This window comes from Rhamphochromis sp. 'chilingali' (assembly GCF_963969265.1).
Source record: "Rhamphochromis sp. 'chilingali' genome assembly, chromosome: 20".
In the NCBI taxonomy this organism is placed as follows: domain Eukaryota; kingdom Metazoa; phylum Chordata; class Actinopteri; order Cichliformes; family Cichlidae; genus Rhamphochromis; species Rhamphochromis sp. 'chilingali'.
In genome coordinates, this window is record NC_137947.1 from 23,953,079 (window position 1) to 23,970,187 (window position 17,109).

Consider the following 17,109-nt stretch of genomic DNA (forward strand, 5'->3'; position numbering starts at 1 on the left):
CAAAGGAAGACGTTAGGAGAAAATCTAAAATAACAGATTTTTTTTAGCTTTGAAGATGATGAGGGCAGTTATTTGCCATTGAAAATGATGTAAAAAAAATATATGCTTTTGGATTAAAAAAAAAATAACTCAATTTGTAGAGATTCAGGATATAAAAATAAGTAAAGCCTCATAGATCTGAAAAAATATTTTTTTTTAAATCTAAGATTTGGTTTAAAAAAGCAAAAAATATACCTGTAACAAAATATATTTTTATAAAAATAATTAAAAAAATTCTCCTTGTTTAGAAGGACACAAAAATGGTAGTTGGTGTCAAAATATTATAAAAAGACTTAAAAGCATCCAAAACCTGGTTTACAAGGACAAAAAAGTAGCAATTGGGGTTTAAGAAGACAACTAGCAAATCAACAAATTCATTGTCAATTACATAAAAATTTCCAAAAGCTTAATTTAGGATTATAATTCTTTTTACATTTCAGTTTTGAACAAATGTGCCTTAAGACTTAATATTGTTTTATGTGGTTTATGCTTGAATTTGTCACATGGGAAATTAACTATTACTACCTATGACTGCCTCCAAATATAATCAACAAAAGTCTTGCCAAAAGGAAAACTATAATTAGAGCTTCATTGGGACTGTGTGTAACCATCCATCCCCATGCAGCTACATCCCACTAAATACTGGTTTTCATAATTCGTAATAGATGAATTAAATGAAAAGCAACAGAAAGAGAAGTGCAGAGCATCTCCAAGGTGGTTGGGTGGTTGAACTGGTGCAACAGCTGGCGTGTATGTGTGGATCAAAGCCATCAGATGTCTGCTCAGTGTGTGCACTGTTCTCCTGGCAGTGGAGCCCTAATTAGCCCTGCTAGAAGGGACGGAGAGGAAACATGCCAGCCACACATTTCAATTATCCTCAGATGATGACAGTAACTTGTGCAATTGTTTGTGTACGTTTGTTTATTTCACGGCGTACAATCAAAGGGGTGAAAAACTGCACAGGGAATAATACTAATTAAAAAGCATTCAAAACTCCTTCAGGCTCAGGATAACCACAACTTCACCTTTTTATTACTGTCACTCAGTCGTTCATTATAGTTGATACCAGAGGTGTGGACTCGAGTCACATGACTTGGACTCGAGTCAGACTCGAGTCATTAATTTTATGACTTTAGACTTGACTTGAAAAAATGTTCTAAGACTTGTGACTTGACTTGGACTTTTACACCAATGACTTGGGACTTGAATTGGACTTGAACCGGTTTATTTGAAAAGACTTGATATTTTACCCCAAATATAAAATTTAACATGCATATTATATAGAGATTGAAAATGTGACGTCATTCACGGGTAGAACCGCAAAGGATTCTGGGAACTCGTGGCAAGCGGTACTAGCGCACGCAGGCTTTCAATTAAAATCAGTTATACAGCGATAAAAAGAAACACAAAAATGTCAAGAAGCTGTTGTATTATTAACTGCAATAGCCGGTCGCATGACAGCCACGGGAAGCCGACGGGTAAAGAGATCGGTTGTTATCGGATTACGACGTTGAAGAGAAATTGTTCAAGCCATGTTTCCGAAGTAACAAAGACGCGACGGATGGACTGGATAGCAGCCATTCAAAGATCAAATATAACGTCCCAGAACACTCCAGCTCACAGGTTAGTCTGCTCCAAGCATTTACACGAAGGTCAGTGTTTTTTAGTAGTTAATACGTCATTTTCATAACATAATTAGTGATATAGGTTACAAGCAAGTCTGGCGCTGAACAGAAATTGTCGCGCTATGCTCCTTTATTTATTGTGCATAAATAGTGAATTGTCCTGACACAATATTGCGTTTCGCTTCTGTTATTATGGTACATTGACAAAAACATATACTTTTATTCACAGGATAAAACAGGTTTTTTGTATCACTAATTGCCCAGTACGATTACAGCATACAGTATTGTTGTCACTGCTACATTTCTGTGATGCTACCAGAAATTATTTCCACTACTAATTAATTACCGTTGAGCTCAAAGGTCCTATTAATAAACGGTTAAGGAATGTGTATTTATGACGACGATTTGTGAGACTGGTAAACTTATGATACGTACGATGGTCTTTCGTTCTACACGGTGCATTTCAAGGTCCTGCACCCATCCGTCGGTAAACTGTACCTGGGCTTGTTGCAGTGACCTGAAGTTACTAAACTTCATGAGTGTATGCACTCACTCCAACAACCGTATGATTATAAATATGCATATAAATATGCTAAGATGAGATAGCTGACTTCATCTAACTAGCAAATGTTGTCCAGGCTACGTTGGTGATGCAGTTTTTTTTTTTAATGTGTATGATATTTTTGTCATGCGATTTTAAAGCTGGTCCTACAACCGCATCCAAGAATAACATGCAGCTTATCTCAGAACTGTCGGTGAAAATTATTCTTGGAGCTAGGTTTAATTGAGCTGCATTTTAAAGAGGTGCAATTTCACAATTTGTGTATATTTTCTAAGTTCACTATTTTGTCATGTGTTGAGAAAAACACAGATTTTAAAATTACATGGTCTAATATTTACATTTAGCATAACTGCAACATGCCTTTTTTCGTTTTTTTTTTTTTTTTAAAGACTCGAAAGGACTTGAAATTCAAAGTTTCAGACTTGTGACTTGACTCGGACTTTTACACCAGTGACTTGAGACTCGACTCGGACTTGCCTGACATTACTTGAGACTTGACTTGAGACTTGAGGATAAAGACTTGAGACTTACTTGAGACTTGCAAAACAATGACTTGGTCCCATCTCTGGTTGATACCTTGTTAGCTGCTTATCAAACTTATCAAAGTAAGAGAAGCGAGGTACACCTTGGATAGGTGTTGCTTTTTAAAGACATAAACATCAGTAAAAAAAATCAGTTTCCTAATCTCTTTGTCTCCATCTTGCATAAATAATTCTTCCCAAAATTTTGTTTATAAGGACATGACATGAAACCTAGCTTTAGAACAAATGAGCAAATGCTATTTATGGTCTCCTCACAACAATGATAAGAACGAGAAACTGGGCCAATATGGCATGTTTGATATACATGTTAATGTGATCTAAGATTAATTCAATGCGTGTCGTGCCCAGGGCTGAACTAGGACAAAAAAAAAAAAATCAGCCTGGGCATTTTGACTAGAGAGCGGCCCACCAGGTATTACAGGAAAAGCCATAAAGCCTTTGAATGAAAACAAACGCTGTTGTGACAGTGATGTACAGTCTTGTTGGTATATGTATGATTTCTATGCATTTTACATCAGTTAAAAACTTTGGTTGTAAGATTCAGATAATTATTAATTAAAAGCTAGACATTTTAAATGAGAATAAGAAAAAAAAAGTGTTTCTTTTTGCCCCCCCTTTCCCTGTTAATGCCCTACCTGGCCCCCTGGCAAAACTTTGCTAGGCCCGCCCCTGCACAGTTACCAGCTGTCAGCTATGTAGAAAAGGATCCTGGTGTTATTTGTCTCTCAGAAACAGTTCATAACTTCCCTTCAAGTCATTCATGTCACCTAAAAGGTCAACCTGTTTCTCCATCACAGCTCTGATGATTCAGTAAGGACATCTCCTGGTTTCATCTTCATGTTTCCCTCTCGCCAGACATTCAAACCGATATCATGACCAGCAGCTTTTACAGCTGTGGCTCCAACATCAGCTGATACTAGAAATTAATATTAAATAAATTCTAATAACAGCTGATCAAGCTTTAACGTGCTGCCGTTGTTTAGCGTGATATCCGCTGGTTTCCTCTTTCTGGCGCAAAGTGGGCGATAAACAAGCAAGAGAGAAAAGCCGATCAGCTGATTATTGATCAGTTTCATGATTGAAGTAGCAACAGCAGAGGGAGGGGAGAGAATGAGAGAAGAAGAGGCAGCTGTGCAGCGTAAAGACAGAATAACTCCAGCTTTGTGTATTTTTCATTCTAGCTGAAGTCCGGGACAAACTGTGTTCCTTTTCAACTCAATACGAAACGCGTAATATTTTCTCTGAATACGGGACGATTCCGTTTTTTACGGGACCATTGGCAACTCTACTAACTAAACTTATGAACAAAATAAAGTTTACTATCAGTAACATCATAGCACCCACCCAGCAGTAATATAAACTCCGTCATGCTAGCTAGTGATTGTAACCGACTGTAAAAAGTCAGCACAACGAAAATAAACTCCACCTTAACTTGGTTTATATCTGACCCAGATAGACTGCAGGTCATAACTTCTTACCTGAAGCTCAGTTCACCTGACACTCGGACTGGCGGCCGCCTCGGGTCTCTCCTCCTCCTGCCTCCCCTTTCCCTCATCCACCTGCTGGCCTCTGTGGAAGGTCCGCCATAGCCAGCACCAAACAACTGAGTTATTTTTACACATCTGCCAGCATCTGGCCAATGCACCACCTTTCATTGTTTATACTGTTGCAAAAAACAAAACAAACAAACAAACAAACAAAAAAACAAACAAACCCATAAAAATGAAAAACCACCATCGGCCCACCGGGCAAATGCCCGGTATGAAATCTTCATTTACTGATTAATCATCTGTAAAAATTGTATTCCTTCCAGGAATGGAGACCTCTCTGTGTGGAGTGAATTTTATTCCTTGCTTTTCTTTTTCCTTTTTGCTCCAAACAATTTCACATCAATTGTATTGTTATATATGACCCTAAAATGGGGTATCTATTTGTATGTATTAAATTTGTACAAATTCAAAACTTACATTTGAATTAGAAATTATTTCTTCACTTGCTTTCAGACACTTAACCCTTACCAGGACTACAGCTCAAAGAGCAGGGTGTAAAATCTCTTAGACATGTCTTATTCTTAAATTAGCTAAACTGGTCTTTACTGACCAAAGCACTTAAAGTGTACGCACATTCAAGTAGCGCTTCTAATACTATACTACATTGTTTTTCTTCTCACACACATTTGCACTGCTGCTTTGTAGCAGTTGTGTCTCTGTATTATGTGTTTAATCTCTTCATATTTGTGTGTTATTGTTAAGCGAACTGCTCTGGTGCGTGAAGTGAAGCCACATAATGGAAAGATTTTATGAGTATGTTAAAAAATCTTCAGGAACCAGGACTTAGAGATAGACAAGTTAACAAAAAAAAGAGTCTCAAAAAGGCAGAAAGAAAGCTTAATATCCAAGTTTTGAGGGGCAAAGCCAGGGGCTATGATAGGTTGGCACATTTACAGGCAGACAGCCAAATGTCTAAGCAGAGATGTCATATCAAGTGGGCCAGACCAGCAAAACTCTATGGAATACCTTTACATTCCCGTAATTTTGTTATCTCGTGTTAGTAAAGCTACTGGCCAGCTGGTGCCTTTCTATATGCTCATATTCTCCTTGTTCCTGCATGTTTTATTTTGGTTTTTTGCAAAGACATACATGCTAGATTAATCTGTAATTTTAAATTGGCTTTAGGGCAGTGATTTTTTTTGTCTCACTGTATTTTCCCCATGATGGATGGGCGGCCTATCCGGAGTGTATTTGCAATTGACCAGTTGACCAAATTTGTCTCTTTGGTGGGCAGGTTTTGGTCCACAGGTCACATGTTTGACAACCCTGATCTAAGGCAATGATTTACAGTGAAGCGAAGTCCACACCAGAGAGCACAATCTATGTAGGAAGATAGGAAAAGCAAGAAGCACATCGAGGTATATACAGACAGTATGACAATCGTCTCCTTGTAAAATGATGATTTTAGAATCCATTTCTTTTGAAGTTGTAAAAGTTTGGCGTAGCTGCTTCCTGGAGCCTGAACACAGATGGCAATGCTGATGTCTCTGATAAGCAGAGAATGCTGTATCAAAGGAAACTCAATCGATCCCTGCAGAGCAGAGCCTCATCTAGCTCCCAACAGCTCTTTACTTGCTGACGTACGCAACTTCATCACACGACACTCGCTGTCCAACAGCTGGCTTGTTTGAAGGTAGTTAAAAGACAGTTGTCAGAAACTCAAGCCCCCAGCCAACAGTTGCTATAGAAACAGGACATATGTATAGTGCCCCCACTGCCTCCCCCTTCCTTTTCCCCATGCCATCCCGCAATCCCTCGTCACACTGTGATCTTCTTCTGCCAGCACCGATCCAGTGCTGCTGGTAAAAATAGAACAGTATCAGGGCATCTATATTTCATAGAGAACAGCCATGGACGACACTAGATTGCATCTACTACTGAATCCTCCCGAGGCTGTCTGATTTTAGATATTTGTGCTTTAAGATTATATGTAGCTCACAATGAAAAATTTAGACACAGACAAGTGCAGATGAGTTTTGCCAGTTCCCAAGAGAGTGTATTAATAAAACCTGCGCAACCAAAAAGTAAGGGGGAGCTGAATCTTCCTCCAAGTCTCAGGGTTGAGATTGTGGCTGAAAAAAGTACAGCGGAGGTGAGGAGTGATTGCAGAGGGATCGGAGGGAGCACTGCGCTAAATTGATCTGGCAGTGTCAGTTTTTGCTACGAGGTGTTGCTCTCTGCGTGCAGTCACACATAATGGCACCGCACTGTGGCATACAGTGTTTTATGAGCCACACAAACACGAGATAGCTTATAAATATTGAGACGTGGAAAGAAGGGCATGCTGTGAAAACCTGCCTCATTTAGCATATTACATGTTTTGTTAAAATGCAGAGGCAAGATTTTTTTTTTCTTTATTTACATACAGAACATATTGGTGTCCTTGGATTAACAGGCAGTGGGATATTTGCAATACTAGAAATCCGTTGGCATCAATAACAACCTAAACAACTAGCAGAACTTGTGATGATATCTACAGAGCCTAAATTATGCTGTACCCTCTCCCTTCTTAACAAGACAACAAAAATAACCCTGCATAAAATAAGACAGTAAGCAACCTGGGGGGCATCTAATCACTTTCTGAATAGATAATTGTTTTGTCTAAATATTCTAAGAAGGGTTGCCAGATCTTATTAAATGTCTTGCAAGAACCTGCAAGAGAGTATCTAATTTTTTCAAGTTTGATGTGAGTCAAAACTTCCCTGAGCCAGCTGTTATGAGTCGATTGAGACACCTAGGTAATAGGGCTGTAAAGGAAAGTACACTACACTTTATAGATGGGATATTAGTCAGTTTAAGTGGGGGGATACCAAATTGAGCTGAGGAGGGGTCAAGGCTAAGTTCTACATTCAGCACTGTAGCAAGAGTGTCAAATATTTGGCTCCAAAAATTAGAGAGGCTTGGACAGGACCAAAACATGTGAGTATGGTTGGTTGAAGACTGTTGGCATCTATTGCAACTGTCGCTGGCGGTTGGATAAATTTTCGCAAGCCAAGCATTTGTGTACTTTAAAAAGAATACTCACATTGAAATAAACCATGAAATATATGGAGGATGAAAAATTAGGGTTCACTGACTATCTGGTATCAGTACCCCTATTTCCTCCTCCCTGGTCCGCTTAGGATGAGCCATCCGAGCACTATCAGGAGAAACAATGAGGCTAGATATCACGGAAACAGAGTGTCTCTGAGCAGATTCCTGAGTGAGCAAGGAGTCAATCAGCAGTGACCCTGGTGGATGATTAAGAAAATGAGGGTATGTATTTGACAAAGTCTCTGGTTTGAAGGAAATGGAAGAAATGAGAGTGGGGCAACCCAAATCTGGTTGTAAGCTCTGTGAGATTAGTAAAGGTGTTTTCTGTAATTCAGAACATCTGAATAGCACACTGAGGTAACAAGCCTCACTCATTCAAGACCTTGAAATATATGTAGGCCAGTTCATTAAAACAGTTTCACTTGAAGCTAACAGAAGTGTGGATAGGAATGAAGGAAAAAAGGATTCAGTTTATATGCCTTACATTGTCTCATATATTAAAAAAAATCACTGTATCAATATGTTTTGCTCAGATTTACTTCTACAAGAAGCTGTTGTGTAAGACTGTTACAGCACTCATGCAGAAGCCCATTTCAACCTGTCCACATCTCTGATTCTTTTCAGCAATTCACATAATTCACTGACAACTGGGCCAATTAGAGCTCTGAAGGACTGAGATCAAGTACCCGGGAACAGAGCAGAAATGTGAGGTGATTTTGGCATGGTGACCAGACCTTGTTAGTGCAACTTCCCACATTCGTTACAAGACGCACTGTGGCCCAAAAACTATTCTTCCTAAGACACTCAATAATAACGAGCAATACAAACCCAACAAAAAACTGCTTCATAGTATGCAAATTATGAAAAATTGATCCATATCAAAGTGGATAAATATTGTCTGATAGAGCTGGAGAAACCAATCTATCATTTAAATGAAGGAAATCATATTTGTAATATGGTTTCCAGTTTTTCTTGGACCTCAGTCACACAGGCCTGGAGACCAATTGGCTGGACTGTCTCTCAACTATCTGTCTCAGCTGGTTGGCAAGTGATTGATCGAGGTTGAAATTGGACACAAAGTGATTTACAGTGCTGCATTACAATAATATTCCTTATGACTGAGCACATTGTCAGCTGTTTGCATGGAATATGCCAACTTGTCTGCAAACACTTGTAAACTACTTGCCAAGAAGTAGTTAAACTATGAAAAGTGCAACGCAAAACATCTGTTTGCTTATTGCTTATAAAGTAAAAGTTACTCCTTTTCAAGGAAAACTAAAATGCAACTTAATTAAAAATTTACTTTGAAGGTGAATGTTGTATTATATGCAGCAAAGTGGAAGTTAATGTCTTGTGTGCAAACTGTGGGCTACTGTGGCAATCTGATATTGACCAAAACAGTCCCAAGTAGGTTTTTGTGCAACACAATCTTTTCTACTAATTTCACTTGGCAACAACCAGAAACCACTCACAATTGGTCAGGTAATAGATATTTTTGCCAAGTGACTGGAAGTTGCCAGCAGCTCACCAGCTGGTTGCTATCTCTGTGTGACTGAGACTGACTCCATCTATGACTGAGAATGAGATTCCTGTGCACATGAAAAAAGCAACAGAATTCTCTTTTTAAAAAAGTAACTGTACAGGTAGTTGGAAAAAGACCTATGCAAATTACAGCTTGGCCATGTCAGAAGTGGCAATGAAACTCATCAGGGCTAAAAAAGAAGCTTGCTCAAGTAAAGTGAAATAGTTCACATCGACTGGAATAATTCCAGAGGAGACCAATTCAGTTTGGCTGTATCATCTGTATGTTTCCACATATTTAAAATGAATGGATATGAACAGACCACTACAAATTCACCATTACTGATAAATGTCTTTATGAATAAGGTGGAGACTGATATATACACACTAACAATGAAGCGAGTTTGGAAGTGCCAATAACTGCATTTCCTCTAATGGCCACTTGTCACTTTTTAAATGCCCAGCTTTGTAACTTGTAGCTCCAAATAACTAAAATGGTGCTGGCCAAAATGCTAATGTTTAGACCTTAAAAACCCACATACTATAACTATACTGCCAAAAGTATTTACTCATCTGCCTTTGCATGCATACAAATCTGAATATCATCCTATTCTTTCACAAATGTTTGTAGAGGCAGTCTGTGTGGCTAGGTGTTTGATTTTATACACCTGTGACCATGGAAGTGATTGGAGCAAATTCAATGATTTGAATAAGGGAGTGAAAACCTTTAGCAATATGGTTTTTAGAGAACTGGAATTACCCATGTAACCAGTGTTTTATAGTGTGACATTTTGTCAAAGCTGTATATACACTGCACGTTAGGCAACAAAAGCACCATTCAAATACAATACAGGATCATGATACAGTAAATTAAATAAGAATTCTGCCAGTAGTTCAGGCAGTGAACTATAATCAACCTCAGCAACACATTCAAGGTATCAAGAGAGGTAGAAAGACTGCTCAGCTAATCGTGTGTGTTATTTTCTGAATTTCAATAACTCTATTTATAATTCACTTATTCACCACCTCAGAGGATTGTGGCTTTAAAGAGCATAGCTGGACTTATCATTTATCTTGTATGTGTTAGATTCCAGGGAAGATAAAACACCTCTACTCACATCCAATCATCATCATGGCCACAGCAAAGATTTTCTCTCCGTCTGTCGTTGGGGCGATGTTACCAAAGCCTATACTTGTCAGGCTAGTCATGGTGAAATATAAAGAAGTGATGTAGACAGAGTCATTGTTAGGCCCTCCATCCCAGTTCCCTGAGCTGTCGTTGTAGTAGTATGGTGTGCCCACTGTCTCAGCCAGGATGTAGAGCCAGCTGTCCTTCCGAATGATGTTGGTTTCCTCATCAATAATCTCATAATAACCAATGCTGTACCTGCAAAGTGCAAAAATCAATCATGTATTTTACATTCCATTTCATTCTTAATATTCAGTTCATAATTACATCTACTTACCAGTAGAATTTGAGTCTTAAACAAGGCCTAAAAAAAGCTTCTAGAAATGCTTCCTGATGCTTCCAGATAGACGTCTTCTATCAATATACCGCTACACACAGAAGCCTTCACACTATGAGTCTATTTTTTTTTCTTTTGGCACACTTTCCAAAGCAAAATCTCCAAGACAGCAGCTTGAATTTCAAAAAATAAAAAAAAATAACCCACTGTTTATAACTTTTTAATGGTACCCATAATGATTTTTTTGCTTACCCCATGTCACTGTGTGCTTTCTAGCTCCAAAAATCTATAGAAACAATGACTTTCCATATAAAAAAAATATTGCCGAGTACTTTCTACTGAGCCTACATGAAAAATATTATGTCAACAAGTCCTTCTGAGTTATAGAATGAAATTTCTATTGACTGCTAATGGTTATGCATTGCACACAAACAGTGTAGACTCAAGATTCAAACCATGAGTCATCAACTGCAGAAGTTTCTATAGAGATGAAATGTACATACATATTTAAACTGACTTGTTTTCAGTTTGCTGTCCTGCTTTATGAAACAATGTTTAAACGGTGAGGAAGAGGTAAGTAAGGAAAATAAAATATCCCATTGCACATCCTCCAGACTGAGCTGTTGATGCATAGCACGATGAATTCAAGTAGATCAGCACTTTCTGAAATACTCAAACCAGCCTGTCTGGCACCAACAATCATGCCACATGACTGATTTGATATTTACATTAATGAGCAAACAAACAAGTGTATCTAACAGTCATTCATCTAGTTAGGGAAAGTGGCAGTGATTGGGGGACAGTTTTTTTGGTTTTAAGGCAAAAAAATTAATATCCACCAATTCACTTTAATTTCAGGGAACTGACCTCTGAACTTTTCAGATTGAGTGAAAAAGACACACAGCTTAAAATACATCTGCCTGAGTTCACTATTAACATATAAAAGCTCAAAGATACCTAGTTTCTTGCAGAAAGCCCTGGAGATGAAAAAATACCCCTAGCAATGCAAGAAACGCTGTTTTCATTCTTTCTTTCTGTTGTGGGTTTCTCTATGGAAAATTACAGAATGCATTTCCCCTCATCTGACTGTATCATCTGAATATATTTTTATATAGCCCCGAGGAAGCAAAACTCAATAGTTTTTATTGCATGGTTTGATTATGACTTTCTTATTTACAGCCTTGGTGTTCATGTCATGCTGCAACCACCTCCATTTTTTCCCTTGTTATAAAAACAGTGACAGCAACAAGGAGAGAGGGAGGCTACGGCTGTTGCTCCTGTCATCTCACTTGATGATGGTTTAACTTTTCTCAAGTCGGCGACACGGTTCGGCATGTGACCATGGCAACCACAGAAACCATTTGGAGGGAAACGATACAGGAGCTATTTTTACCAGTATTATTGTCTGCTTCAGCCTATCAAGTTTGATTACACTGTCTGGATCCAAAGACAATCTTTATGACACTGGTTACAGCCTCCGTTTGAAATCTATGTTAATATGTGTAATTAAATGTAGTTACGAGGGCTTTTCACGAGACCTCTTATGAAAATGAAAAAATATCTACAAAGGAGAAATGTTCATCATAAACTGCCAAACATATTCTCTGTTTTTATGCATGCAGGACATTAACTCGTCATGATGGGCTCTGTCAGTCACTCTGCATGTGTAGACCTTCTTATAAACATAATAAATCAAGCACGACACACAATGGAGAGTTAATGCTTCTGCCACACTTGCCCCCTGTAGAGCAGAAGATCTGATTAGACTTTGGAGGCCTTTGCTCCATAAATTTGCATATTAATGGGAAGGGAAAAAAACTAATTCCCTTGAAACTACAATAACGCTTTCTTGACTTTAAAGTGTGGAAGAACATGCAGTTTAAAATGTGTGAGAACAAGGATGTTGACAAAAAGTAACTGATAATTAATGACCTCATTATCTTAATCAGTGACCTTGTTTCTATTAATTAGCTGGGCTGTTATTGCAAATGTGGCAGAAAATCAAAACATACTATGTAATTCAAACCTACAGTAAAGTACAGTAATACCTCAAATGTCACATGATTACCTGTTAAGATGATTTTAGCAATTAAACTAGAATTCTGGTTTTACTGTATGAGACAAAACTGTATTATTATTAATAAAGGGACTTGAACATACCAAATACAGGCCAGCCAGTGAGCAGCCAGTCCAAAAACACACACCAGCAGCACCAGGACCGCTGCTCCGTACTCAATGTAGTGATCCAGTTTACGAGCTACCCGACCCAGCCGGAGAAGCCGAACCACCTTAAGTGAGCTGAATAGACTGCTGATGCCCTAAAACAGGAGAAAAGTACACACAACAAAGGCAGGTATCAGAAACTATATTTCAAGATCTTTCAAACTGATATGATTTTACGTCAAGCTCTTGTGAATAATATCCAGCACTTTACTTTATCTACAATAATTGTTCTGCACTAATACAAAGCTTTTCTTTTAGAAACGCTGTTTATAAAAACATTTAAAACACATAATATTACACTGTGTTCTTGTTGGCATCCATGGATACCTTGTAGAGTAAAAAGTAACCAATGGTTTGATGAGCAGGTTGCTGTTTGGTTACTCTCATCTCACAACATTTCACATGTGTCAGGTGGAGGTGGAAATGTACCACAGAGTGTAGTGGTTACAAAAAAACAAACAAAAAAAAAACAGGTAATTACCAAGTAATTTGTCTTTAAGTGTTAATATAATTTAAATATTTGTTGCTACTTTGGAGATATAATTTATACAACTGCATTATAATGTATTCATAAGTTTTAGCCAAATTTATTTAAACTCTTGAATTGTTAAAAAAAAAAACAATCTGCAAAGCCCTGCTTGCTATAAAAGCTATTTAACATGTAACATTTCAGCAGAATAATAGTTAGAGCAATAGCATTAGCAAAGTCTTTAAAAATTTCTTTACAAACGTTCACCAAATGTACACATATTTTTCTTTGGTCATCTACTTCACACTAGTAGTGGCTATATTCCCCACTAACAGCATGCACCACCCACTGTTTGTTAATCAGTGATATAAGGTAATAAATCCTAATTAACAAACATATTTTAATCTGTATCTGTTCAAACATGCAAAAGTAGCAGTGGAAATCCAAAATCCGAAAATGAAATAAGATTCAGTGTTCTACTGTGTAATGATGTAATGATATATCAGAATGCACAGAGTGAAAAACAAAACCTGAGATGCATTTTAAAGAATAAATATGAGTGTTTATGAAACATAACGTTACAGCAAACACAAAATACACAAATAAGACGAGGAATAACAAAAGACTCCAAGCATCTGCTCAGCTGATTTTGAAAACATTTATGTAAAATGAGATTAAATTTTGCAACTTCCTTCAATTACATATCCGGCAGCTAAATGTCTGCTCAGCTTAACTGTATGCTGAAGCACCAACACAGTGATTCAGACAGACAACTGCAATCGCATCAGTCTCCTTTGCAGTTCAGTGCTAGTGTCATAATGCAAGTGTGTGTGTGTGTGTGTGTGTGTGCACGTTCAGTCAAAGATATTGATTTTGCTAATGTGCTGTGGTCTGCAATGCCAGTACAACTGCAGTGCTCGCTGTCACTTGATCTGATCTAGCTGCCTGCCAGACACCTCAGGTTCTCTGAAATCACTTTACAGCTCTGAGCTCTGCCATGATTTAATTATCAGTGCAATCGTGCTTCTGAGTTCTGCTGCAAACTCTACAAGCACAAGTTGGAAGAAAACTTTGCCAGTGAAGAGATACGAGAGAGATTTAATCAAAGGACAAGCTGGTAGATGTGCTTATTTGCCTTTTTGTGGAGATGCACTTAGATTAAATCATCATGTCTGTGCACTAAATATGGCAGTAGAGCCACAGTTATTCCAAAACACGCATGCCAGCATTAGAGCTCATCCATGATCACAGGATATCTTGTTTGTTTCAGTTAGATTTGATTTGTGGTTTTACCCAGAGTAATTACATTTTATGATGGATTTACACTGCCTCATAAAATGTATACCAACCTACTGGGGGCTGAAGGACAATGTGATTGGATGCTCATGTTGCTGATGCTACTGCAGTTTGGTGCAAGTGGAAACAGCACTGAGTAAATTAGAGTGATTAAAGTATACTCGGTTCTTGTTGTGCAGCTTAGTTTAAGATATCATGTAGAAAAACTAGAAATTCGCACAATTAGATTTAGTTTAATGTCTGAAAATTGAAAACTGGATTTGAAATACTTCCATTTCCTACACACCTGACAACCACGCAACTTTTTTAATACAATCTACTCTCACAACTAGGATTCTGTGGTATTTACATTTTTACGTAAAACTAAATGGACATTGCCGTGAGATTGCCTTTATTTTGCATGATTTGGGACAAAGCAAACGGTTCAGGTATCACTGAAGAAAAAAATCCTAGTGTTATAATAATATTCAATTTGTTTGCTGGGATGAGCCAAGAACACTACAGTTTAACTGTAACATAAGATATATTTTTCACTAATAATTTCTTTAAAACAAGCTTTTTATAGATAAAGTTTACTCTTAATAAAACTAATAATAAATAAATTCTAAAAAATCTCAGATGTGTAAAACAATGGTTGAATGTCATTTTATCCAATAGATAACAGCCGTTTTTGTTTTTAAATTTAAGCTTATCATTTAAAAAAAAAGGCACACTGTTGTTATCTCGTGTAACCGTTTAATTGATCTGGTCTTGCATGTGTCAGGTACATAATTAATTTCATATGACATTAATTTGGCAGCTGTAGCAACACTAAAAAGTTCAATATTAAAATACGTGGTAAAAATTCTAGTTTCTGGCTGTCATAGTCCTCAGTTTTTTGGGGGGGGTTTCTTTCTCTGTCGGTCTTTTGTGTCTCTGTCAGTCTCCTGTGTCTGTGTGTTTTATATCTTTTTTTAGCTGCTTCATGTTTTATTATAAAGGTTATTTCTCATGTGGCTTACTTCCTGTCTGTGTTCCTTTCTCACCCTTGTTATAGTTTGGCATAGCTCACCTGTGCTTCATTAGCCTCTGAACCCGGTTATAAATTTTGCTCTCCCTCAAGTTTTTGGCTGCATTGCTTTCCTTGACCCGGAGTTGTTAGGAGATTTAGTATTTGTCCTTTTGCTCTTTTGCAGTTTCCTGAATTTTCCTGCAGCAACTTTTGTTGTAACATAATTCTGCAAGTTTCAGTAAAAAGCCTTTTATTTAACTTCCTAACAGTGTGCAGGTTAATGACCACCTTAACCTACAGACTGGATCTATTTCAGAACTTTGCCCTTAAACTCAACTCTAAGGTAGCCAGTTAAGTAATGAAAGCCATCAGAGATAGCTAACGGCAAGAGGTGGTTCTTATACAATGTATATGTGGTATATATGTATACCACTCTATATTAGAAACACACTATCTTAAAAGACATTTTTAATCCCAGGATGACTCTTGTTGAAAATTTAACTATAGTCAGTTTGTCATAAATGATTGCTGATGTGAGGACTCAATCTGCTCTTGTGCAATTTTAATGAACCTCATTTTTAAATATTGCATAAGACAATCCTGGCATTAAAAAGCTTTGCAGAGAGAGCGAAAAAAAACAAGAATCCCATATCTTATCTTGACAGTTCATGCATTTATACTGCCATATCCTCGTTGAGAACATTGTGCACCTATTATAATTGTTAAGGCCTGATCGATGTGTGAATGTGTGTCTACAAGTAAAATAAAAACACATTCTATGATATTCTAATCAAACTGAAGCCTACTTGAGTGACAGCTCGGTGGTTCCAATTCTTCCCATCACGTTCCATGCATGAACACAGGCAGAAGAGGATGGGGGGGCCATGCAAACAGAATGGAAGGATAAAAAGAAGAAAACAAAAACGAAGCACAAGTAAGAGAAAACATACTTGATCATTGGTAAGCGATGAATAAACACAGTTTAAAAAAAATCAACATTCAATAATCAAACAAAAGGAAACACAAAGGAACATTCTTATCTGTGTTTTGAAAGTGTTTACAGTGCAAAGCACGCACTCAAAGCTTTATTATTTCAAACCACTTGCAACATGAGGTGGTCCATTTATTGTAGTTTTGGGTTATCGCCGAGTGAAAAACCAAATCGGTCAGTGTTTCAAATTGCCAAGAATAACTTTGACAGCGGCTCCCCGTTAATGAGCTTCTCTTTTCTATTCGGAAACCTGTTGGGGGAAAACAGCCATCAAAGTTATTCATGTCAGCTGTTAAGATCTGCTGCAGCAGCAAGATGTTTCCATACCAGTTTAATAACACAGGCAATTGTTTGCTCACTCTCATTTACCCTTGCCAAGGATTGCCTCAAAGCAATTTGGAACAAATTGGAGTCACTGAGTTGTCGCAGAGACACAATGGAAGATGATCCTGAGTTTGCGGTCATGGCTTTGATGTCGGTTTACAGCCAATGCATCCATTACCTCCATTGCCGTATCACATTTCTTACTCACAGCAGATGCATACATAAGTGTTAGGCTGCACTGTTTCATGTAAGGCTGCATCAAATAATTATCTTCGCTGCTGCAGATGTTTTTATGAATTAGGTGGTAAATGTCAAGTCCGTAAAATTGTATCTCAAAAGAAAGTTCAAGTAAATAGCTCTTTTTTTTACTAGCTTTGAAATCTATATAAAAAAATTATAATTATATCCAACTGAGAAAACCACTGACCTTTGAATATCTGACATATTGTTTTGATAAACAGCTTATAAATGGATGTG

At 37.6% G+C, this 17,109-nt stretch overlaps 1 protein-coding gene across 2 annotated transcripts in view; it reads right to left on the reverse strand.

The window, feature by feature from the left end:
• The window catches only part of kcnh1a (potassium voltage-gated channel, subfamily H (eag-related), member 1a), a 57,978-nt gene that overhangs the window by 20,833 nt on the left and 20,036 nt on the right, over positions 1-17,109 (reverse strand). For both annotated transcript variants that reach the window (XM_080868927.1, XM_080868926.1), the window contains 3 exons: positions 16,124-16,150; positions 12,499-12,656; positions 9,991-10,259 (listed from right to left, as the gene is read on the reverse strand). In XM_080868927.1, coding sequence (XP_080725053.1) covers positions 9,991-10,259; positions 12,499-12,656; positions 16,124-16,150 — 454 coding nt within the window. The remainder of the gene's footprint in view (positions 1-9,990; positions 10,260-12,498; positions 12,657-16,123; positions 16,151-17,109) is intronic.